Genomic DNA, 24,061 nt, shown 5'->3' on the forward strand with positions numbered 1-24,061 from the left:
AGGAAGCACTTGGAACAGCACACGCACATGCGCACGCACACACACACACATTTGCTCAGTCTCTGCCAACATGCTGTTAAAGTTTACAACCATGAAAACGGGGTCCTGCAGGACTTGTTGATTGCTGGGAGGATTAAACCCGAGAGCCGTACTCAAAGAAGCTATAAAAACTAAAATATTTTTTTTCGCTTTGCCTGTTGGCCTGTTCCCCACGACTGTGTGGGTTTGTGTTCAGTACGTTTCTGTGCTGCGCTCCCAGGATCCTGGCGTTACCTACCTCTCCAGCAACAAAGAACAGGAGTGGCGTCTCCTCATCCTTGGCTTTGTACTTGGCAATAATCTTCTCTGCGATTGGCTGGATCAGCTCCTTGGCAGGTTCTAGTTCCCCCTCCTCCTCAGCGTCTGAAAGGCAAGGAGGGCGTGAGTGAGAGAGTGTGCGTGTGTCTACGTGAACCAGAACACCCAAGAACCAAAAAGCTGCTGTAAAAAAAACACAAGTCTTTAGTTTAGCCCCAGCTTTAATGGGTTTGGTTACTAATCAGCGTGCGAAGGACGCGAGATACGAAACTCAAGGTTCCAATCCAGATGGGTATGACTAGATCTCACTATTCTTTGAGTGGGTATTTGAGTATCGCTTCTATCTGTCTGTCTCGTTAATTAAAAAGCGAATCTGTTTGGTAACTGCGTGTAACGGTACAGCCTCATGAGTCCGTTCAATCGTTTAGTTCAGTGCTACAGCCTCATGAAACGCATCAGTGAGTAGATGGGAGGGTTTCAGGAGACAGCAGTCACACGGGCGCTCACCTACAAAGAGCACGAGGCAGGGCCCCTCGTTCAGCTGCACTGCGTTGGATTCGTTGAGCTCCAGGACGGGTCTGGGGTGCCAGGGGAACGCTCGGCACTCGAGGTCATTCAGCACCTCCACCCGGCCCTGTCGTGTGATCACCTTCCCCTCTGTGTCCAGAAGAATCAGAGTGGGGATACCTGCGGGGCGGACAGACACGCAGACACCCAGACAAGCAGACACGCAGAGACGCAGACACGAAGACACACAGACAAGCAGGCACGCAGACAAGCAGACACGCAGGCACACAGACACAAAGACACAGGGTTAGACCATGCCGTCTCAAACATGCTGCTCCGTTGTGACTCTGCGCGTCTCTAAAACCAGACAGACACAAGACGTCATTAACCCCTTCCCTGCTGGAATCACCTGTTACCTCCAGTGTGTGCCCCTACTAAAAATACTAATAAACTCCACATGGCCCCACATCTCAGGGATCTTTTGTTGAATGAAAGGAAGCAATGAAACGTGATGCTGTCCCTCCTCTCAGCCAGCCAGGCCAGGTGCGGCTCTGGATTAGCCTGTGCAGGTGTGTTTGCAGGTCAGACTGAGGGATTGAAAAGGAGCATGGTGTTTGTTCTTTATATCCATTCCTTCCCCCTGACCTGGCTGGACCCCTGCTCGTAGTTCAGAGCGGATGATAAAGCACGCTCCTTGTTCAGCCGTGACAAAGCCCCTCATTGTGTCTCCTGCAGTACCCAAACTCAGTCAGCAGGACCCAGCAACCCCCAGCCATTCAGAACAGCATTACCTTCAGACAGGTCACCCAGGGTCCTGCCAGACACGGTAGGGGTGCCTCTAATGAACTCAACTCCAAACTCAATATCCCCACCCCCACTTCTCCAATACTGTTGCAAAAGGTTTTAAAAGCCCTTATCTATAAGAGACACAGCGTATCTCTCTATATAAATACACACACTGCATGCTGTTCTCAAGGCTGTGAAAGCAATGCCAGTGGAGAGCAGAGATAGTCCGGGCTTGCCCCGGCTGCATTCCACGCATTCCGAACACAGACCGCAGTCCTCCTCTCTCCACGCAGCAATAGCCAGCCTCAAAATGCGCCTATGTTTCTCTACACTGTATTTCTCCTATATATTTTTCAAAAAAAAAAAAAAAAAAAAAAACACGAATAAAGAGCTTTAACTTGAACTGATCCCGATTTGATTATTCTAGATACAGTTGCAGGCGATATGGCTGCTGGTATGCTACCTGGATTGGAAGGAGAAATTCAATAGCACGGATGCACACCACAGCTGATAAGAGTGAGAGAGTAATGCACCCCTCTGATCTGATCACGATGCATCCCACCCCAGTTACACTAACTAGCAGGTGCAAAAAGACAGAGGCAAATAAAACTATTCTGTAAAACCAGCGACAAGCAGCTTAGTTGCAGGAAAGAGCTGTTCGGTATTGGTTCTGAGAAGAGTATTGATATCTAATAATTATTATTATTATTATTAACGTGTTGGTTTCAAAACCAAAAAAAAAAAAAAAGCTGTCCTTCCCTCACCTTTACAACCGAATACCAATCCACGGCAATAAACTCCTGCACGGGGCTGCATTTTTCTGTCTTGAGTAATGAACACGGTTTATTCCATTTAAATCAACACCGAACAACTTGAAAATCTCTGGAAGGCAATTGCTCGGAACAATACAAGTTTTGGCACAGCCCTAGGATGTACTGTAGGGGCATTCACTGCAGAAGCATGAAGCATTTACAACAGAAAAGATGTTTGATGATCTTTCATGCATAAATATCAATTTGACAAGGGCTTTGGAGGCAGTGGAGGGAACAGCAATAACTAAACGCACATACCAATACTAATGCACTAATCCACGGCTGGATCGAGTACCTTGTATTCCGTAAAGACGATTGAGCCGCGACCTCCTGCCCTCGTCTGCGTACGGAACGGCTACCCACGGCATCTCACTGAAATACTGTGTGAAGGACTCTTCAGACCTGAAACATTCACAAAGACAAAGAATCAACTGCTGAACCCCAGTTCAGAGACCGGCTTCAGGAGGGGGCTAACCACCATTAGATCCAAAACATGGTTTCTAAACAACTGCGATTCAACGAATCAAAAGGGAGAGAAAGTGATTGACATGCCAAGGCTACATGATACATTTCATCAGATAACAGCATAACGCTTTCTCAAGAGTTCCGTGCAGTTCCACACAATCAGCAAAAGAAAACATTCTTTCACCTACATAGCTGGCTTGTTCTGTATTTCCTATACAAAGGGATTTTTTTCCTTCATAAAAGACTGGTGCCGGCTGCTCTGCCCTAGACTTCTGCTGCTGCTCCCATTTCATCAACTGATCCCTAAACCTGTCTGCAGAGGCACTGCACAGTCAGGAATGGAGGCAGAAGCAGCAGGTGTGGAGTTATGCCTCGTCCCTTCACAATATAGGGGCTGACGACAGGGGAGCAGGTGTTTACAGTGTTCCCCTGACACAAGGGAGCTGGGACCGGGTGCTCTTCCCTAGATTGACGAGGCAAAGCTGGCTGCATGCTTTGAAGCTTTCCTTCCCCCTCCCCCCCCTCCCTCCTCCCCTCCCCCCCCCTCCCCCTCCCCCTCCCCCCTCCCCCTCCCCCTCCCCCCTCCCCCCTCCCCCCTCCCCCTCCCCCCTCCCCCCTCCCCCTCTCCCTCCCTCCCCCCCCTCCCTCCCCCTCCCCCCTCCCCCCCTCTCCCTCCCTCCCCCCCCTCCCTCTCCCCCCTCCCCTCCCTCTCCCCCCCTCTCCCTCCCTCCCTCTCCCCCCCCCCCTCCCCCCCCTCCCCCCTCCCCCCCCCCTCCCCCCCCTCCCCCCTCCCCCCCTCTCCCTCCCTCCCTCTCCCCCCCTCCCCCTCCCCCCCTCCCTCTCCCCCCTCCCCCCCTCTCCCTCCCTCCCTCTCCCCCCCTCCCTCCCCCCCCTCCCTCCCCCTCCCCCCCTCCCTCCCCCCCCTCCCTCCCCCTCCCCCCCTCCCTCCCCCCCCTCCCTCCCCCTCCCCCCCTCCCTCTCCCCCCCTCCCTCCCCCCCCTCCCTCCCCCTCCCCCCCTCCCTCCCCCTCCCCCTCTACCCCCTGGCCTCTCCAATCCCAGAGCTCTGGGATGTGTGCCAGTGTAAGTGGAGAATGGGTGGCATTGAGTAGATTGCTGCTGGGGTTTAATCCAATCTGAAACGCATGCGGAGAGGTTATCAGCGCTATGGTAACCTCACACAAAACTGTCTTACTGTGTTTTACAGAAGCAAGGAGCAGGGAACTGAACTGTTGACCCCAGAGATGCCGCGCAGACAGCCCTGTGGAGTGCAGAGCCCCCCCCCCCCCCTCACCTGTCAGCGCTGACGAAGACGATCTCGAACTTCTGACCCGCCTCTTTAACTGTCCGGTACGACTCCACCAGCACTCGTGAGAGACTCCTGCAGGGGGGGCACTGGCAAGGCAAACACAGGTTAACAGAAACACAACGTAGGGTTAACAAACACAGCACCCTTAACTGAAAAAACACACACACACACACACACACATGGTGGAAAGGTATATGAAGTGTCAAATAGCTTTGAGAACTTCAACAGAAGTCAGTTTCAAGGTGTGAGAGAGTTCACAGTAGAAGGCAACAATTAGAAACATGTGCTAAAGTTGATTTCCAAGCTGGAAATGATCGAAAGGGCAGACTTTGTGGATGTAATGGGAAACCTTTTTAAAAAGCATGAACCAGACAAGCAAAGAGGTACTGAATTAATAACACATTAAACTGGGGCTATTGAAATCAAGTACAGTAATCTCCCTCCTTCAGCTCTCCAATGAGACCATTTTAAGTGGTGGTTAGAAAAGATTTTAAAAAAGGAATATTGTGTGTTTTTTTTTAGGCAGCGTTGCTGTTAAGCATTGTATTACTGAACACATTTTGTGAAAAAAATTAATAAAACAAATTACTTTTCCTTGCGTTACATATTTATAGTAAAAACTCTTGACAAAAAAAAAAAAAAAATTATGACATGTAGTTTTAAAAATACAGTATTTTATTTAAAGATGATTAAATAAACAGCCTTAACCAAAAGAGATTCACAGCATCCCAAAGCCCCTTGCTGGCTTCCCAATATACTGTGCCTGAAACACTGAGACAGGCAGAGATATACTGAACCCCCCCCCCGGGGGCTGCTATAAATCAGGAGCTTCGAGCTCAGGATATCCTGTCTATTGCTTTAGGACAGTAACTACTTAACTACACTTCCTCTTCCAATTGCCGGTACCCACCCCATGCCAAAATAAACCACGGGGGGGGCGGGGGGGGGGGGGGGTCGTTCTGCAGCCCCTCCCGTTGAGACGCTGATGCACAAACTGTCCTCTTTGCACAGACAGAACCCGAGGAAAGGAATCGGAACGAAGCTCCCACTGTAGAGCACTTGAACAAAAACAGGATTTGGCCAAGTGGCTGTTATATAACTATGTAATTAAACTGAAATCGCCATTACAAACTTCAGAGAAAATACAGGCAGTTTGATAAAATGCAATGACTTTTTTTTCTGATGGATTCATTTCATGTTTTAAAATGACATGCCAGCCTGCCAAAAGTACAGCCACTGAGGAATCTATGGAGATGCATAACTATTTACAACATAAAACCGCTGTTCTAAAACTTATCAGTGCAATTAAAGATCTTCCGATTCACTGTTTAAAGTCGCAGATGAATTCCTGAAAGCAATTAGGAGGAGCAGCTGAATTTCTGCACAGCAGCGTTCAGAAGGTGGTGATCAGGTTTGCAAAATATAAAAGAGGTCAAGTGCAAGAGACTCCAGAGAAGTCTCTCTCTCTCTCTCTCTCTCTCTCTGTAATCAGTGCTGCAAAGACTGTCACTCACCCAGTGTGCAGAGAAATACACCCCAACGAAGGAGCCCTCCAGGGCACTGCCGTCCGATACCTGCCCGCTGCTTCGGATCAAAGGTCCTGCCACCACCTCCCCGAACGGCTTGGGCCCCCACGGGAACTCCAGACCTAAGGATACAGCACGTTGAAACACTGCATCAGGAAAAACACCCACAGCGCGCCGCTGTGTTCATCTATTCTGATACAGAACCTGACCCCAAATCTAAACCTAAGCATTACCCTCACCCTGACCCTAATCCTAACTCTAGTCCATATATGTGTTCACAGAACAACATCTTAACAGATTTATTTAGAAGTGTAGTAGCTGCAGATATCTTCTACTTGGGACTTGAATAGTTTTAGGATTGTAATTGTCCTTTCAAAACTAAATCTTTGAGAAGCTGGCCCTTAGCGAGCGGGGTGAAACAGGCAACGCAAATGTCTCTTCCAACAGCTGTGCTTTCATCTGGGACAGAAACTGCCTCCTAGTAATGACATGTTACTCAATGGAAGAGGAATTCATTGACCAAACTGTGCCTTCAGCTGGGATGTTTTGCCGTTTTGGTTGCTTGACCAGACAGTTAATTATGTGCTTTCATTCTTTATAAAAACAATAAATAAAAAAAAACCTTTATAAAAATGACATACTGCTGTCAGACGATATGTCATGTCTCGAGTATCCTGGTAAAATAGCATTTTAATACTGGGCTTGGAGAGAAAAGCAAGCCAGCCAATTCTGCACACTTATAAGATTTGATGACCGGTTTCAGGAATGCAGCTTGCTTTGCCTGGCTTAAGGATTATTTTACCCGGCGGATCTTTACTTTCATTGTCAGCAGTCTGTGCTTCGACGCGGATTCATTTCAAACCCTGTTTATGGCCTCTTTGCAATTGCCTTTGTAGACAGAACGTTGCACCCCATCCTGAATTTCAGCAGCACACCCCCGGAGTGGAATGGAAGCAAAGACACATTCGAAACTAGTCCTGGTAAGCATGTTATTCCACTAAAGTGGTATATATATATGGTCCTGAACAGCTACTCAGCTGTGAGTCAGACAGCAGGAGGGTGCAACGCCTCCCACCTATCAGTAGAGGGAGACTGCAATGTGCAGGTGACACTCAGTGAATGTGATTGCACACCTAAGAAACCTCAGCTCAAGTGTCAAAGCAAGAGAGGTTTTGCCAGCCCTTGAATAATGATAAGAGAGAGTTCAGTGCTGAGACAACTTCGCCAGTGCGCCAAGTACTGTCTTGATTAATAATAATAATAATAATAATAATAATAATAATAATAATAATAATAATTTCTTAGCAGATGCCCTTATCCAGGGCGACTTACAATTGTTACAAGATATCACATTATTTTTACATACAATTACCCATTTATACAGTTGGGTTTTTACTGGAGCAATCTAGGTAAAGTACCTTGCTCAAGGGTACAGCAGCAGTGTCCCCCACCGGGGACTGAACCCACGACCCTCCGGTCAAGAGTCCAGAGCCCTGACCACTACTCCACACTGCTGCCAAACCAGGGCTGCACGCATACTAGGAATGAGGCTGTTATTTAGTTTAGTGTAAACCTTAGTTAGGGGTGTTAATAGTGTAAACGTTTTCAAAGCGTTTGGAATGTTTAACTTTCCATAAACCATCTCAAAAGATATGCAGGTTTGATAGAAGTGTCAGCTTCAGTGTTAATAGAGAACAATTTGCACACTGTCTTTATTTCAAAGTCTGTTCCATGTAGATGTGAAGGCTGTACTGACATGCGAATGCTAAACCCTTTCCTGAATGAAATATTGAAAACAGCTGAAAACCCCTGTCCCTATGGAAAGACTAGATGAGAGTTTTGTTTTTTTTTTAAATCTGTGGGCACACAAGGTCGCCATACATGAAAGGGTTAATGGGTTAAACGTGTTGAATCCTTAAACTAAGAGAATTAAAGGCAATGTAATATCTCTAAGGGTAAGTGAATAGCGCTACATTTAGCAGCAGCAGCAGTAATCTAAACCACAGAGGAGTGCGCATGTTTCACTGCGCCCCCTGGTGTGCAGTTAGGAGACCGCGCCCACCTTCTGGGTCGTCCCGCACCACCAGCAGCCCGTTCCGGCACACGATCTTCCCCGTCAGCGCGTCCAGGAACACCAGGGAGGGCACGCTGGTCACCTTGTACCTGTTCCACAGCTTCATCTGGGGGGCAAAGAGAGGGCATGTTGAAAAAGCACATCGATTCAGAGATGCTCCACGCGCTCGCTACTGGGAATGATTCTGTGAGCATGCGCGTGTGCGTGTGCGTTCCATAAATCAATTGCAAGCTCCCAGGAAGAAAAGCACGTCCCTAAACGCTCGCTTGAACTCGGAGCTGAGTTATGCCAGTTCAACCCTAATCCTAGCGTATCAAACCTAACCCTAAAACCAAACCCTAAAAACCTAACCCTAAAACCAAACCCTAACTCAAGTACGGTCATGTCTTCTGTATGACCGCTGAAGTTTAAAACAGAAAAAGAAACAAGAAATCTGTTTGAGCTGACAAACTGAAAACTGGGCAACGCAAACGCAATCCATTTGCAATGAAAGACATGCGACCAACTCTGTGCCCGTGGTGTGTCTTCCATTACTCATTATTTAGTTATCCTCAGAGCCATCAAGAAACCACCTTTTTATGGATACACAGCTGTCTAATCGCTGAGGACAAAACACCACGCCTCACCCATTCCAGGTTTTACGAGGAGCTTGTTTAACCCCAGAGTAAAGGTAACAAGCCCAGGTGTGTCTTATTAAAACCAGGGATGGACCAAACTGCTATGCAATGGGAGTCTATTCCATGGCCTGATCTCTCTCTGAACCAGGCCTTCCTGCTTTTCAAACAGCAGGTGGTCAGAGAGCAGGACTGCGTGCTGCACAGCTCAGCTCAGCTGTGTGTTCAGAGCAGACAGCTGGAGAGAGGAGAGACTGGCAGGAGCTCTAAAATTAGCTGCATTCTTAAAAAAAAAAAAAAAAAAATACAAGAGATCTGGGAAAAATGAGCTTAGCCGTCAGCATTTAAAGTAGCATCTTTAGGATTATCCATGAAGGGCTGCAGTACACAGCTGAAGGATCCGTTTCCAAGCTAGTTTCCAGTACAGTGGAAGCCCAGCCCTGCTCCTGGACTGTGCCAGCACTGCAGTCTATTGTGTTGTGCAGGGCCCCTCTCAGTGCACTGAAGGAATGTTGGCAGACAGCCCCCTTACAGGTGTGTGAGATGGTGGGTGAGGGGGGTTTACAAGCAGCTCCCAGCCTTGCACCGCCTGTTAACCCTTTCATCATGTGCTCTACCAGGGATGGAAATAAGACTCCCATTGCAAAGCAGTTTGATCCATTTCTGGTTTTGCTACGAGTTTAAAATTAGACACACCTGAGCTTGTTACCTATACACTGGTGGCTAATCAAGCTTGTAGTAAAACCTGGAATGGATGAAACTGCTCTGCTGTGAAATCCCAGCCGGGACGCTCTGCCTGGCTGGACCTCAACCAAAGAGAACAGCTCACTAAAACCCATCCTAGATTTAATATAAACCATAGTAACACGCAGTTAGACTGTAAGATTGTTAACAACACTGCACTGTAGAGCAATCTAATTACATATGTAAATATATTTTAGGGAGATTTTTTTTACATATTTATTTATGAAAATGTTCATAAAAAATGAACGCAAGGTCAGGGTTATAATCTACTATTCATGAAGAGTAAGAAACAAAGACAGCTTGATTAACAACTTGGGGTTTTTACTCCACACAGCAATCTCACATGGCGAGCGTAAGCTACTGAAGCCCCCTCTTCTCCTAGCCCCTCACTCGATGGGGAGCCAGGGCTGGAGGGGTCATGGGGAGTGTCTGCTTCATTACTCGCTGTTAATAATTCAGTGCTAGAGCAGAGGCAGCGAGGGGCGGGGTGGGACTGGAAACCTTTGTATCCAGCATCAGCATCAGACTCCAGCAATAACCTGCATGCACCTGAATGCAGGACTCAGCCAGCCTGAGCTTTCACAACGCACAGAAACCAGGCTGGAAGGGAATACTGAATTACAGTGATCCTCCAGGATATCCCAGCAATGACCCTGATCGATGAACGCAGAGGTGCAACACCCTAATGACAGATCGCAGTTCAGATTTCCATTCTGTGTTATTTATTATTTAGAATGAAGTTAAAAACAAAGCAAAGCTTCAGCCAGGCGGACTTCATCAGGCTGTAGTGAACACACACACACACACACACACACAGAGCCCTCCCACACCATTAGATATACTGAAGTTTCTTTTAGTATTTCTACAGGTATCGCTATTGGGAGGGGGTTATAGTAATGGATTAACAATCTCGCTCACAAGCTAAAAGTATTCCTCCAGTGCAGGTCAAATAAATAACAAAAATAAATAAATAAATAAAAAATACGTTTTTCTGCACAAACCCAGTTTAGAAACTTCCTTTGGACGGTCAAAAAAAAAACAACAAACAAACACATTCCATACTACAGCCGCAGTGTGATCCCCTGGCCGCTAAAGCTGCCAGGACTGCAATTATCTTTATCAGTTATTGTTTGTTTTGCCATTAGGTAAGCACTTCTTCAAAGTGCTACATTTCAAAGTGTATCTCGGCCAGAGTCAACAGGCTGGCTGCTCCTGCTCTATCGGAGACCCTGTGTCCTGCCCCGGGGGCAGCAGATTTTCACAAACAACTAACTATAACAAGTCTGAGATTACCAAATCAGCACCTAACAGCAGCCCAGTCACCACCCGGAGAAACGGGAATGCTGAGCTGGAAAACAAAAACCCTTCCTGTCTGCCAAGAATCATTATGTTACACAGAGCTTCTTGGAAACATGTTTCGAAAGCAACCAGCAAGCGCCGCTCACTTCAATTATTCAGGACCCTCCTCCACCCTCCACCCTCCGCCACGGGTTCACAAACCCCGCTGTTTAACCCCTTCATCAAGTGCACCAGAGTGTAACCAATAAACCGTCCCTCCTGCAAACGTGCAAGAAATACAGAACTGTAAAAAAAGTAGAATTTCCTGTATCCACTAGGAGTGTTGCAGGAGGGCAGGTTATTGGGGGACACTCTGCGGTACCGGCTGTACTTAGACACGATTTCGAGAGCGCTACTGACCAGGATGCGATAAAAAGACACAAAATGAACCAAGACAACCAGAAGAAAACGCTAGCTAAGCTTAACAGAACTGGAGGAGGGTTAATGCTGCCGCGCACAGCCTGCTTTCGCAGGAGCAGTTGACAGCACTGCTGTCGTTAGCCAGCATTTCACATCTCATCACAGTAAGTGTTAATGCCCATCTGTTAGCTTGGCTGTTGAAAGCCCTCGTTTTGTGTTTTTTGCACTTTAGTGGACGAGAACACCTGGGCTCCAATCACTGCCCTGCTCTGCCAGCATCAGCTTTAATAAAGGATTACAAGCCCCATTCACAATGCACTGACTCTCCAGTCGCTTCAATAAAGACTGGTCTGACGCATGAAGAAACAATTTGACTGCGTGAAACTAATCCAGACTAAACTTTAAAAAAATCTCACTATAGTATATCTCAGCGCCTATCACACAACACTACAGATGGCTGCCAGTCTTCTTTTTAAAAACTGACACCATGCCTCGATTCTTACAGTACACGCAGCGGGGGGCGGAGCCATCGCTTAGCAACGATACATGACTGACAGGCGATCCTCCATGTGCAATACCACAGGGTCAAAGGTCAAGGCAGCAGGAAGGAATGTGCTATTGCTCTCTAACCTTGATTCGTCTTTTTTTTTATGCAGAGGTGTCTGGCAAATCTCTAAACAAAACAACTGTCTGGATTCGCTAAGCTTCTTCACCCTCTGAAAACACCCAAGAGAAAACTGTCAATTAACTACCAGCACCTGGCTGGAGATCCAGCTGCAAAACTGATTGCCCAGCGGACGTGAATCAGATTCCACAGCATGCGTCTGTTACTGACTGTGCTATGGTACATGGATAGTGTGACCTTGAGGAAAAGCATGGGGAATCTGCAGAACTCCTGCGCATCGCTGTTCGGTTCTGGACAGGCCACTACAGTAAATTTAACAGCCAGTGGAGGGTAAGGGTTAAAAATCTCAAACCTCGGACTTTCAAAGATCCACTGCTGACAGGGAGGCATTTTAGGCTTTCAACACGGCTTTACAGAAAGGAGGAAACTGGAGCCGAGATAAGAGCCTCTCTGAGCCCGACACAAAGCGCCGGGGCTGGCCAGAGTGTAAACAGAGCGAGTCACTTCAATAGGCAGGAGGGGGCATTGAAAACACAGCCAACTGCAGACAGAGGCAGAGGTTTAAACTGCAGATAAAACTGTGTGCAAACCTTACCAGCGATACCCAGCACTCACCCTGCCTGCGTCTGCGAGTGCGTTTGCATGAAGCCCACTGCATTTCAGACACTCAACCGTAGAGCAAGCAATACACCTACAAATATCTTAAACACGATCTTAACCCTTCACAGTTCAGTTACGCATTTATCATCATTCGAGCGGTATTCTTGTATTTCCAACCGCTTTTAGTGACCCAGTTTGTTTAAAAATAACAAATTACACAGTAGGTGTCTGTATTTGCAGCTGTGTTTACTGCTGGATATTCAGAACACACATGTTAATGTGTGGAGTTACTTTTTAATGTATTTGTAATTATAATTACAAATTACTACTGCATGACTGTAACTGAACACAATAGCATTGTAATTGTAATACGCAATTTCAGCGCATAACTGTCATTTTTAATTGTAATTGAGCCCAGGTCTGGTTCGCAGTTGTGCAGTTTCACATGAGGAGTGGATTAAACAATGCGATGCATACTTTCTGGATTAGCGGCCCACACTGTGCATTCCTCCTCTTAACCCCTCTGCGTTACCCGACTCCCGACACCCTCCCTGCAAGCCAACGCTTCAAAGCTGCACTGCAGCCAGCCTGGCCGAGCAGCGTGTGCTTTGTTATTGTTGGACTGAAAGTCGAGACACAGCCCCGGTATCAAACAGGGCCAAGGAAAGGAATGTCTCAAGAGTCCTGGCAACTGTGCGTCCAGCAGCAAGACACTGCAACAAGAGGGAAGAGAAAAAAAAACAACAGAGGGAAAGAAACCAGAACGAGCGAAGAGAACAAACAAAAACAACATTCCGGGCGGCTGAGTGGAGTTAAGTGGGGTTTAAACAGAAATCGCTGGTTATGAAGAGGGTAAACAGGAAGGTGTTCTAGCCACATCCTCCGCTGAATAGCTGCTCTCATGGCTGGAGAGCCAAACTGCACAGCGCAGAATACAGGACTGAGTCGGGTCTGCTGCTTCAGGAGCAGTACAAGTAGAATTAGGATCTAAAGGCTAGATTCTGTGCTTTTAAATGAGTTCCCCTCTGTAGAGGACAATGGTGTGCTAACAAGGGACGAGCCTTGATGGGCTGAATGTCCTTTTCTTGTCCAAGTTTCTTTCAGCTTGGTCCCCTTTTAAATATTGCCTAACTATCACACAAAGATCAGCCACTGTGGTTCTAGAATAATTCCGTACAGGGATCATTTACAGCACAGGATATTTAATATCTTTCCTGTTTTATATTCCATTACGCAAGCTCGGTAGGAGTCTCTACCGTCGTTCGTATCGTTATTCATCTGGCTTTATCTAACTCTTCCAGAAAAAAAGGCTCCTGAAAACTCCTCAAGTGAAGTGGGGAAGAATAATCAGTGTTACACAGCACGCAATGCTTCATCGCAACGCTAACATGCTTCCCCGTCTCGGCTCCTCATATTCACAAGAAAAGGTTTTACTGGAATAGCATGGAAAATAGGGATCGAAGCAGAAACCAGAGACGATCACACAGAACACAAAGAATAGGATATTAATGTAGAAAGAGCAGTGTAGGTGTATCGATCTCTTAGGACTCACATTCCAATTGCAGCATTCTGGTTTAGTCCTGCACAGTTTTATGGATCAACAGTAATCTCACACCACTGCCCGCGCTGATACACAGGAAGAAATTCTACTATACAGCTAATTAAAAAAAAGCACTGCAGTAGACCTGTAACTCAAGGCAAAACAGCCCCATTGCTGCTCAGTTGCAGTTTCCTGTTCCCATATGATAAGGGACTAGCTCCTTCAGCTGCCTGCCAGCCTGCGACTCAGGTTTTCCACAGCCACTTGCTTGCAGAGCAATAGACGTAATGCGACTGCTCTTGTTAAAACAGTACCCTGGAAACCGTCCCCTGGGACTGGAATCCAGTCATCTGGGCTCTGCAGCATGAACAGGCAGAGCCAAGCACAGATAACACAAGCAGGGGAAGCAGGACAAGAAACATACTCAAAAAAAAAAATTAAAAAAAAGGAGTTAACTAAACAATGTAAGAACCACTTTGAAAATAAGGCCCTATATTCCTAAAAAAAATCAAAATCCTGGAACACTGCATTCCAGGATTCAGCTGCAGAAGGAAAGCTTGGCAGGCAGGACTGGGTTAGGAAAGTTCTAGGAACTTCTAGAAAAAATGTAACAAAAAAGAAACCACGGAGCAGAGCTATTAAATCAAAGCTGACATCTTTTCACTTTTCCCGGTAACAACAACCGTGTAGAATTTCAGACTTTGCCAAAATAAAACAGCCCTTCAGCTCTAACTTGGCATTGCTTTGTGCCTCAAACAAAATCACCCATCTGCAATGCCTTCACATCTACCGGCCGCTCCCAGTTCTGCACAGATTAACAATGCCCTGCCTTCATTAGTGACAGCGCTTTTAAAAGGGCTTACACAGGACTGTAAATATTAAAGACACTCCATAAAAGCTGTTGTGTGCCTCCATTCACCGTATAGGTCTCCCATGTGCTGAAAGAAGCACATTTTTCAAACATGAAAAACACGTTTGCTATAATGATTCCCATACCAGGTTATAGAGAGCTCTCAGTTTGCTTGCCATACTTTTCGGGAAGTCTTGTTTAATAATTGCACTTCCTAGGTCGCTTCACCTCTGTAGCATCTTCCGGGTTAAAGTGTGTCAATAGTTGCAAATCCCTGGAGCAGATTATATAGCTGGACGTATTGGAAGCTGAGCTCCGGAGATGAAGGGGTTAACAACGACATGCAGGAGACATAAGTGCCAGTGTGGTGCCCTGCAATGCTGGACCATTATTCCTGATACAGGGAGGCACGCTACACAACACAGGTACTAAAGGTTGCAAGGAGTATTAATGTAGTTATTATATACGAATCCAAACTCTTCCTCGTTTATTAAGCCATTATCTGGGAGTTCCTGATTAAAAGGTTGCAAAGTCAACATGGCAAGAGCCACTGTGTTCCGATCGTCAGTGTAAATTAATCTGAACTAAGTTTTAACACCTGCGCTGCATTGAGTGGTCATTAATGCCACTTGAAAGAGGAGCATTCTTCAGATAGCAATCACAGCAGCGGCTGCTGGAGCTCAGCCAGACCCACGGACTGCACTGTGCTGCACAGCACAGGCAACTTCAAGATAGGGATCAGTATTGTTAACACAGAAATCTATAGGCTGGAATCGTGCACCACTACCTCTGCTTAGCACTTCCAATCCGTGGGGTTGGGTCAAGATCGTGTTTTCTGCTTGTAGGGGAGAAACTGGCTGCACAAGTTATTTAGTCATGTGTAGGACGTCTCTCACTGAGAACAGCAAAGCTGGAGGATTCCTATGGCTGTGCGATATAACGTCTCTTATAAAAAGAGACTGATATTGTACGGTTATATCTCAGGTCTCCCTCCAGTCACACTGCCTCCATACAGTAGATACCAGTACTGCAGGCAGGGCTGCATTGTTCATTATTATTATTATTATTATTTATTTCTTAGCAGATGCCCTTATCCAGGGCGACTTACAATCGTAAGCAAAAACATTTCAAGCGTTACAATACAAGTAATACAATAAGAGCAAGAAATACAATAACTTTTGTTCAAGTACAGTACAAGTGTGACAAACCACAATTCAATAATACAGCAGGTAATAGTGATAGTTACATCAGGATATGATTAAATAGAATGCACACAATCACAGAGTTACTGGGATCCCAACACATGCTGGATCTTTGACGGGAACGGTTTTCAATTGCATGTACGGACTTCGTTACAGGCTGTAGCAAACTGTGTCGGAATAAACGCTTTGGGAAATTCCATCAAAACGGCATGGAAGCTCAATTGGAAAAAATCATTCATAGCCGGCTACTGGCCCAAAACCTTGAGATGACCACACTTCTGTATTAGGAAACAAAAAACATCTGTAGAGAAACTGTGGGACAGAAATGTGAAAGAACTAAATAGAAAAGAATATAAGACTAGAATTACAACAACCGAAGTTCAGCATGAGCGACTGCCTATCCTCTGAACGCATCCCGCGGTGTGGCTGTGCTGTCTGTGTCTGGCTAGTCTGCTAAGTGCCGGGGAGATTTGAAACCAAGAAGCAGTTTTCATAACAATAAAGTAGAGACTGGGAGTCGTTCAAAGCTCCCCCGTGTGCTCTGTGACTGAAGACAGTTAAAGTATCTCTGAGTCTTGAACTCTCTTCTCAAGAAGATTCTCATACCAACCACTTGAACTGAAATCTGCTCCCAAGCTGTATTCAAACATCGCGGTTCAATGCTCGCATTATTATCAAAGAGTTGTGTTCTGTGCACCCCCTTATTCTCTCAACGCATGAATGGGTTTCAGAAGGGCTCATAGCTGTGACAGTCAGCATGGCTCTTCCTGTCAGTCTGCAGGAGGTCCGGTCACTAAATGAGATCAGTTCTCAAGAGGGTTCAGCTTCAGAACTCAATAAGCAAATAAATAAATACAAAAGGCTTTTTTAATGAGTTCCAGGGGCTGTGTGTCTCTTCGCTTCGCTGGGCTGCAGCACTGCTCTCCGTGTCTGAGAACATGAGAATATGCACCGAGACCTTGAGACAGGCAGGAACACATTCAGCAACAGCCATCTATGAAGCAACGTTATTCTCGCCAGCACAGCAGAGTTTGTCAAGCCTGTGTGGTCAGCCAAAGGGGCACGTTCCAGCGGATACATGCAGCAGTATGAGGTTCAAATGACAGCTTCAAGCTCGGTCAGAACCCAGGAAGAAAAAGGGAAACTGTCCGTCTGTGAACTTCTGGAGTTTCTTTCAGTACTCCACTGCTACACAATGCATGCAGCTACGAGGCGAGGCAGAATTGTTCATACTATCCTGATTGGCACTTTAATAACAGGGAGAGAAATAAGACTCCCACTGCATAGCAATTTGATCCACAAAGCTGGTTTTACTGCAAGTTAAATAAAGACATCTGAGCTTGTTACTTATACACTGTGGCTACTCAAGCTCATAGTAAAACCTGGAATGGGTGAAACTGCTATGCAGTAGGAGTCTTATTTCCAGCCCTGTAGATGCATGCTCTCTGTGTGATGTACTGTAGAGCCTTCAGTTTTTCCCAGCCTTCATGACTGACACAGTGGCTGTTTAAAGCCAATGAATATTTACAAGCCTGCTTGCGTTTGATTACAAATCTCGGTGGGTGGCCGTGGTTGATCTGCTTTGGAGTTGCTTCAGAACAGAATCCAGGTGCTCTGCCAAGTTCTGTAGGAACCTTCTCAGAGAGAACTGCTACAGTAGGGAGCTCCAACTTGGAAGCATTCTCCCTGTTCCACTGGCGGTGAAGATCTCCAAACTAATTCCAGTGCGATCTCAGCAAGACTTGAACCCAGGCCTCAAGATGTGAAAGTCACTTGGGCATGCTGCCACCCTGTTCTCTACACTGCTTTATTTTTGCCTGTGCCGTCTCCCCTGGCAGTAATGGGGCATCAGCTGCTCCACACACCCCAGGACTCACGGACGCCTGGATCTGCAATTATTACACGTCACGCTGATAAAGTATCACTGTTAATAAAGACTCACACAGCAGCTGAACCCGGTACTGCACGCCTTTAGTAGGGCAAACGTTGTGCGGTTCATGGGCCTCATGCCCTCTTCTCGCTCCCAAACTTTTCTTATCTTCTCATTTCGGATGTGTCTCCCACATTACAAGGGATTAAGAAAGAAAGAAAGAAAGAAAGAAAGAAAGCAGAGCAGCAAAGAAAGCAAGCCAGCCAGCATCCCGGTTGGCGTGCCTCTCCTCCCAGAGCAGTGTTGATCACATTCCCTTGGCATGTCGCCTGCATACCGACCCGCCCCCCTCAGGGCACTGCACAGTGTTCATTCCACCAAATTATCAGGAGGAGAGAAAAAACAACAAAAAAGGAGAGAAGCCGAAAGGTTATTACAACAGTGTGGAGGAAACTCAATCGCACCCTGCCTTCCTGCTTATATTATTACTAAAGGAAGGAAGCGGCAGGTCCTCCTGCACCCTGGAACAATGAGCCTCGGACTTAACCCCTTGGGTGCCGAGTGAAGAGAACCGACCCTGATCGCTGCCCGCTGCTCCCTCCGCTTCCTGACGCATGTTTAACCAGCCTCTCGAGTTTAATGACGTGCCTGAACCTTCACAGTGCTGCTTTCACTTGCAACTCATTCAACTTTCATTTACGTTTCCAAGAGCTGAGATCACTAGATCCTGGGAACTGGGAAAAAAGAAGCTTGCTGGGATCTCCTGTTAGAAAAACAAACCCCCCCTTAACCTCTCAGGCCTGGCTTCATTACCCCTGGAGTTCCTACAGTAATGTTACTGGCAGTCCAGGTCTGTGAAACCAGACTGCCAGGAAAGTATTCCTAAATACGGTGCTGCACCTTTAAAACACAACATATAGCTTCTGCAGTGCCGACACAAAACATGTGCATCAAACTGTCATGACTATGCAAGGTGCAGGGCAGACAGTCTCAGAGAATGAGAATGAATGAACACCCCTCCAGAGCAGAGCTTACATCCAATCCGAAACCAGACCTCACACCAAGGTCTAACACCTTTAAGTGCATCCTTTAGAAAGTCCTACAGCGACCACCCAGAGTCCCCTGATATTATAAAGAAATCGCCAGCCCTCCGTTCAGTTTGTTTTTTAAAGCCCGTCTCACACTGGACACTCATTAGGTCACTTCCTTCAGCACAGCGAGTTGGGAAGCGGTTTGATCTCCCTGCCAATGGAAACAAGCAGAACCTCAAATCACTTTCTACTCAGAGTGGGAGATCAAATCAATCAATCAATTTTTACTTTATATAGCGCCTTTCATCTTGCACCACCATCACAAAGCGCTTTACAAGATGCAGTAACAAGAAGAAAATCCGGAATGCTTTAAATACAGAGAAATGCAGAATACATGCTATACAGTAAAAAACAATGCAGAATACATTAGATGCAAACAAGACCCAGCCTAATTCTTGTGGGCAGCAGCTGCTGGCTTCAGTGCTGGTCGAGATGTTTTAGAGACTTTTATAACTCTAACAGTGAAACGCTTTCGCGAGGGAGCAGCAGGGACAGTTAAATGAGAAACTGAAGCCTTAGGAAGGAAGCTTTCAAAAGATTGATGCTGTGTATAATTCAATCAAACGAAGGCCAAATCGAATGAAATAAAAAAAATGGACACAATGTACCACACATGCCCTCTCCACCCCCCACCCCCCCCCTCTCTATTTCAGGCACGGTCTGTCGCGGTTTGGATCAGTGGACCCAAATCTGTCAATATTTGTATATACCAGCGGTGCAAAACGACTGTCTGCTCCCAACAGCTCACACACAATGCAGCCTTCACGTTACAGAAGAACTCCACCCTTTATCTCTGACTTGCATGAAGTGTTTTTTCCTCTGGAGGGAGGCAAAATGTTGAGCCTGGGCCATGTGTTTAGCTTGGCTCCCCTCATGGGCTGCAAGTCAGCTTTGTTGGAATTGACTTTACAGATCTTTCCAACATCCGGAAATACAATGATAATGAACGCAAATGAATTTAAAAAGCTGGCAACTAATACGCCCTGATTAGCTCAGATCTGGCTCTTGTTAAAAACCACACCTTGACAGCAAATCTAGAGGATTAATGACTTCACTGTGAGGATAGGCGACAAGCTGCTACGGCATTAATATTGTACAGTAGTGTCACCCAAGAGCTCTTTGAAAAGAAGGGGGGGAAAAACTGTTACTAAATCACTGGAAGCTAAGGAGTTGTGTTTATTTAAGGACAGCAGAATTCCAGGATCCAGTCCAGGAATTCAGCATTCTCTTTTTGCCATTCCTGGTTTTAGTACAATCTTACTTACACCCCCTTCCCCCTCTTCATTAAAACCAGTTTGCCACTACTCGAAAAGAAAGTTATAAATCACATCAAGCTCAGCGAAACCCCATCTCTCACAATCTGGTGCCCGGCTTTTTCTCCTCCAATTATTCACAGTGTGTGTGGAGCTGTGGCTAACTCCCAGCTATCGAGCTCCCAGCAGAGGGGAAGGAGGCGGGTTTTATAAGGGTCATTTTTCTTTCTGGGTCTAACAAAAGAGCAATGGTTGCCACAGTGTAGCTGACAAGCCTTCCCTTCCCCTCCCCTCCCCCAGCCTGGGCTTTTCACACTCCAAACACAGCGTGAACCAGTTCTGCTAAACAGGAACAGAGCACCCCCACCCTCCCCCAGCCACAGAACGCCATCCAGGCTGCGTTCAGCTTTGAGAGCCAGAGAACAGAAGAAAACGGGTGCAAACCTCAGCTTTCCATACAATAACCGTGGGCAGAAAAAGGAGTCCGAACACCGGACTGCAAGAATGCAGGACCACGTCAAATCAAACTGCCTGCACAAAGCGTTCTCTTTTCTTTTCTTTTCTGCGCTACCTCAGAACTCCGGGATTCATCAAGGTCTTCATACCACTCGGCACCATTTTTGTAGAAGGAAAAGCAAGGTGTTCATCTTTGCAAACTAGTAACAGATAACCCAGGCCATTTCCAGGTGCATTTTCCTTACACAAAAAAATGCTGCAAATTGGACCCATTTACCCTTCTTAAGCTACGACCAAATTGAAACCAAATGTTGACATTCTACAATGACTGAGTGAATGAAACCAATACACAGTGCTTGAGAAATTATTTATGTACTGTACACTTGGGTCTGTTGTGTGGGGGATTGCGAAACTATTAAATAAACACTCGGAAGGTTCCCGAATGATTCCAAGCAGCTCAGCCAGCAGGGTTAAAGTATTTCCCTCCTTAATACCGTAGCGCTCTTCAGTGCTTGTTAAGCTGTGATCTTGGTTTTCCCCCCCGTCATTTACAGCACGGGTCCCCGCTTGAACTCCAGCAGTGCAAGCTCTTTCGATTCGTTCTTGCCTTCCTTATTTCCCCAGATGGTCATGCTAAGGGAGCTTGTTACCTGCATTAGCACATCACTTTGCAAGGGTTTGCTCCAGTGATCTGTGTTTGAAGAAGAGCCGGCGCTAATTGACCGGACGCTTTCATTGGAAAAGCAGAGACTTACAAAAGTCTTACAGGCAGCTTAGGGATAAACCCATTCATTTACTGAGCCTGGACTTCAATTCCACTCGAGCACAGATCACATGGATATCAAATGGGAGATTAGCCCCGACGCGGGGTGCCAGATACCCGGGGCAGGAGCGCAGCGGGGGTGTGGTGTGGGGTTGATTCCCATTGCACTGGCAGAAAACATTTGGCTACTTTTTGGTTTTGTTTGATCCATAGTTTTAAAATCACACCACAGTGAATTGTGAAAAAACACAATGAAATAAAATTATAACAAAGTGTCTATTTTTTTTGCATATTATATTTTTAGCACTTAAAAAGAACACAGTACCATTAGTACTACACTATATAAGCTTATTAGATCGTATTAAAAGGTTGTACAAATATAGGTAAGAGCACAACCAGGGCTAGAAGATCAGACTGCTTTCTTATTGTTCCCTTTGAACCTATTCATTCTATAGCATTGCATTTCAAATTGTCTAAAGGGGGAACCAAACAGACAGGTCACCAGCAGTTACATTGCCAGCACAAGTAAAACCTGGCTTATTACCTCTTTAAAACCGGGATTGTGATCAGCATTGGGCCTCGCTCTGGCAGGACCAATCGCCTGGCTGTTTGTGAGGCTGCGGACCAATCGCCTGGCTGCTTGTGAGGCTGCCTTCTGCCCCCCAACCCCTCTACCAGTCTCTCCTCAGCTCTATTAAGCGAACTCCCCTCCAGCTCCTTCTCCAGTGCATCAGATTACCTTATTACATTGATCCAGGCGCATACTGCAGATTCCTGGAGCCAGCACGATGAAAATCACAAGGAACTCATTACAGATCGCCATTTCATCGCTACCAAAAAAATTCAGCTTCGCACCCTCATGTTTCCTGCAGATTTTACAAACTGCATTTATTTATTTGCATTATTTGATTCGCATGGCAGAAAAGCAACGCAGCTCAATAAGCCTGCTGGCTTGTATTTCTGTGTCTGCAGCAGAATTGAAAGTTTTGGGTGTATTTAGTCATTATTTCCAATCCCCGACCCCCTGCAAGATCCTGCATGACACCATGACAGTGATTGGAGATGCGAGATTCAGCGAGAGCCTGCCCCAGGTCTCACTTTAAAGGAAACAGCTGTGCATAGACTCCCGCAGAGCCTTTTAAAATGTGTGCCCAGGAAGCGATTACCACACACTCAGGCTTACAGGAATAAAAAAAAAGCTGTGGAGCTTTGTATAGGATTTTGTTGCACCAGTTCTTATTGCAGTGGAGGTTGGAATGCTCACTGGAGAGTGGAATGCATCTTTATTCCAGAACGGTTTCACGATTCCGTTACTAAAGCATACAACGGCATTACAGTTTGCATGCAATACTCCTAGATCTGCAGCGTAACGAATGCAGGGCGTACAGTGGAATGCGGCACAGCTGCAGTAAACCGTAGCACTCTCAAAATAATACAACAGTACTCTCTGGCACTGTGTTATTACAGCAAACCTCTCCCACATCTGCCCTGTGCAAACCACTTGGAGAGGAAGAAGGCCATAAAGCAATTAGGTTAATGATCCTATATTACCGCCATGTCTTGGTACTAAACTACCAGCGTGTCAGGGGCAGGGAGCAGGCACTTAGCGGGTCGAGGGGGTGAAAAGGCACTTGTAGAGTCAAGTCCCTACTAGACTCATATTTGGAGGGCAGACTCTTGTAATAGGAAGCAGGGAGGCAGATATTTACACAGAATGTGGTAGTTTTCTTATCAGAGACTTTACTTCATCCAGTATGACCAGTATAGGTTTGTAGTGTTGAAAGAGTCTGAATTCTAAAAAAGAAACAGATGCAAGGAATCCGACTATGCAAACTCAACAAGTTCTTGGTGAGAATCACTTTGTTCGAGGCTTGAACACTCCCATTACAAGCTCTCAGTACCGTGCTGGGAATTTTAAACATTTTTTTTTTTGTTTGTTTTGTTTTTTTAAAACAGTTTCTGCACTCTTGGCAGCTGTGGATAGGGAAATCAGAAATGACATGTGCTACGTTAAATTATGTGGAAACAAACATGTGCTCCCATAATGGCACACATCCTCTGGAGCATGAAGAGATTAAGCTGAAAATATGTGTGAGTGTTGCAGTACACAGTCATTGGAGGCTGCAGGACTGAGGGGCCAGGGCTCCATAGGGGTCCCCATAGTGCTGCAGACCGAGGCCCAGAAATGTGCTCGATGCTGGAGGGTGTGAGTGGGGGTGGAAGGTGGTAGGGGATAGGGGTATGCCAGTTCTGACAAAAACTTCTCTGGTTAAACCCCTCGCATCTAAAAAGTTATACAAAAAACACTTGATGCAAATCTCTACTTTCTCTCCCTGTTCAAATCCGTCAATTTGCTGAATGTTGATTTTTTTATTTGCAGTTCAGAAGGTTCTGTCTTAATTATTTTTTTAGCTAAAACACAAACAATAAAAACAGTGTTTCTCTCTAAGCGAGTGTCCAGTTTTGTGTGGGTCTCCGTTCCCTCCGTAGTCAATGGAAGCAGACCTCCTGCCTGGTTCTGTATGGAGTAGACGGGGGGATTGGAGCTTGCTGCACTCTCACAGCATGTGCCCCTAGATCCACACCTGACCCAACCAGAACGAGCTTCCTATATGACACACGCAGGGTTCACTGTATATAACGTGTCGTGCTTGATTCTCTCTCATCTCCGTTCTCCTTGCAAGGATATAAAGTCCTGGGAAGATCACGCAACAGGATCACTTACTGAAGGACCTCCACACTCGGGGAGCCCCCCTCCCGGAGAAGCATCACTCAAACACATTCTTATTCCCATCCTCGAAACACAAGGCAGTCTTCTGAGCTGCTTCCAGGGAAATGCAGCTGGAATGATTTAGAGCATCAACCAAAGACAACCTCCTAGCGTTCCACATGCCGTACACATTAATAAACTCTCAGGGACATCTCTAATCGGGAGCCAGCAGCGATACCTGACCGAGAACCCCCAGCGCTTTACATTGAG

At 46.3% G+C, this 24,061-nt stretch overlaps 1 protein-coding gene across 1 annotated transcript in view; it reads right to left on the reverse strand.

Annotated features, from left to right (window-relative positions):
• Positions 1-24,061, reverse strand: part of LOC117963272 (nucleoredoxin-like) — a 32,617-nt gene that overhangs the window by 4,489 nt on the left and 4,067 nt on the right. The window contains exons 2-7 of the mRNA XM_058997919.1: positions 7,764-7,881; positions 5,690-5,823; positions 4,161-4,261; positions 2,698-2,804; positions 805-984; positions 278-402 (exon numbers count right to left, since the gene is read on the reverse strand). Of these exons, the coding sequence (XP_058853902.1) occupies positions 278-402; positions 805-984; positions 2,698-2,804; positions 4,161-4,261; positions 5,690-5,823; positions 7,764-7,881 (765 nt within the window). The remainder of the gene's footprint in view (positions 1-277; positions 403-804; positions 985-2,697; positions 2,805-4,160; positions 4,262-5,689; positions 5,824-7,763; positions 7,882-24,061) is intronic.

The sequence above is a fragment of the Acipenser ruthenus genome, chromosome 24 (assembly GCF_902713425.1).
Source record: "Acipenser ruthenus chromosome 24, fAciRut3.2 maternal haplotype, whole genome shotgun sequence".
NCBI lineage: Eukaryota > Metazoa > Chordata > Actinopteri > Acipenseriformes > Acipenseridae > Acipenser > Acipenser ruthenus.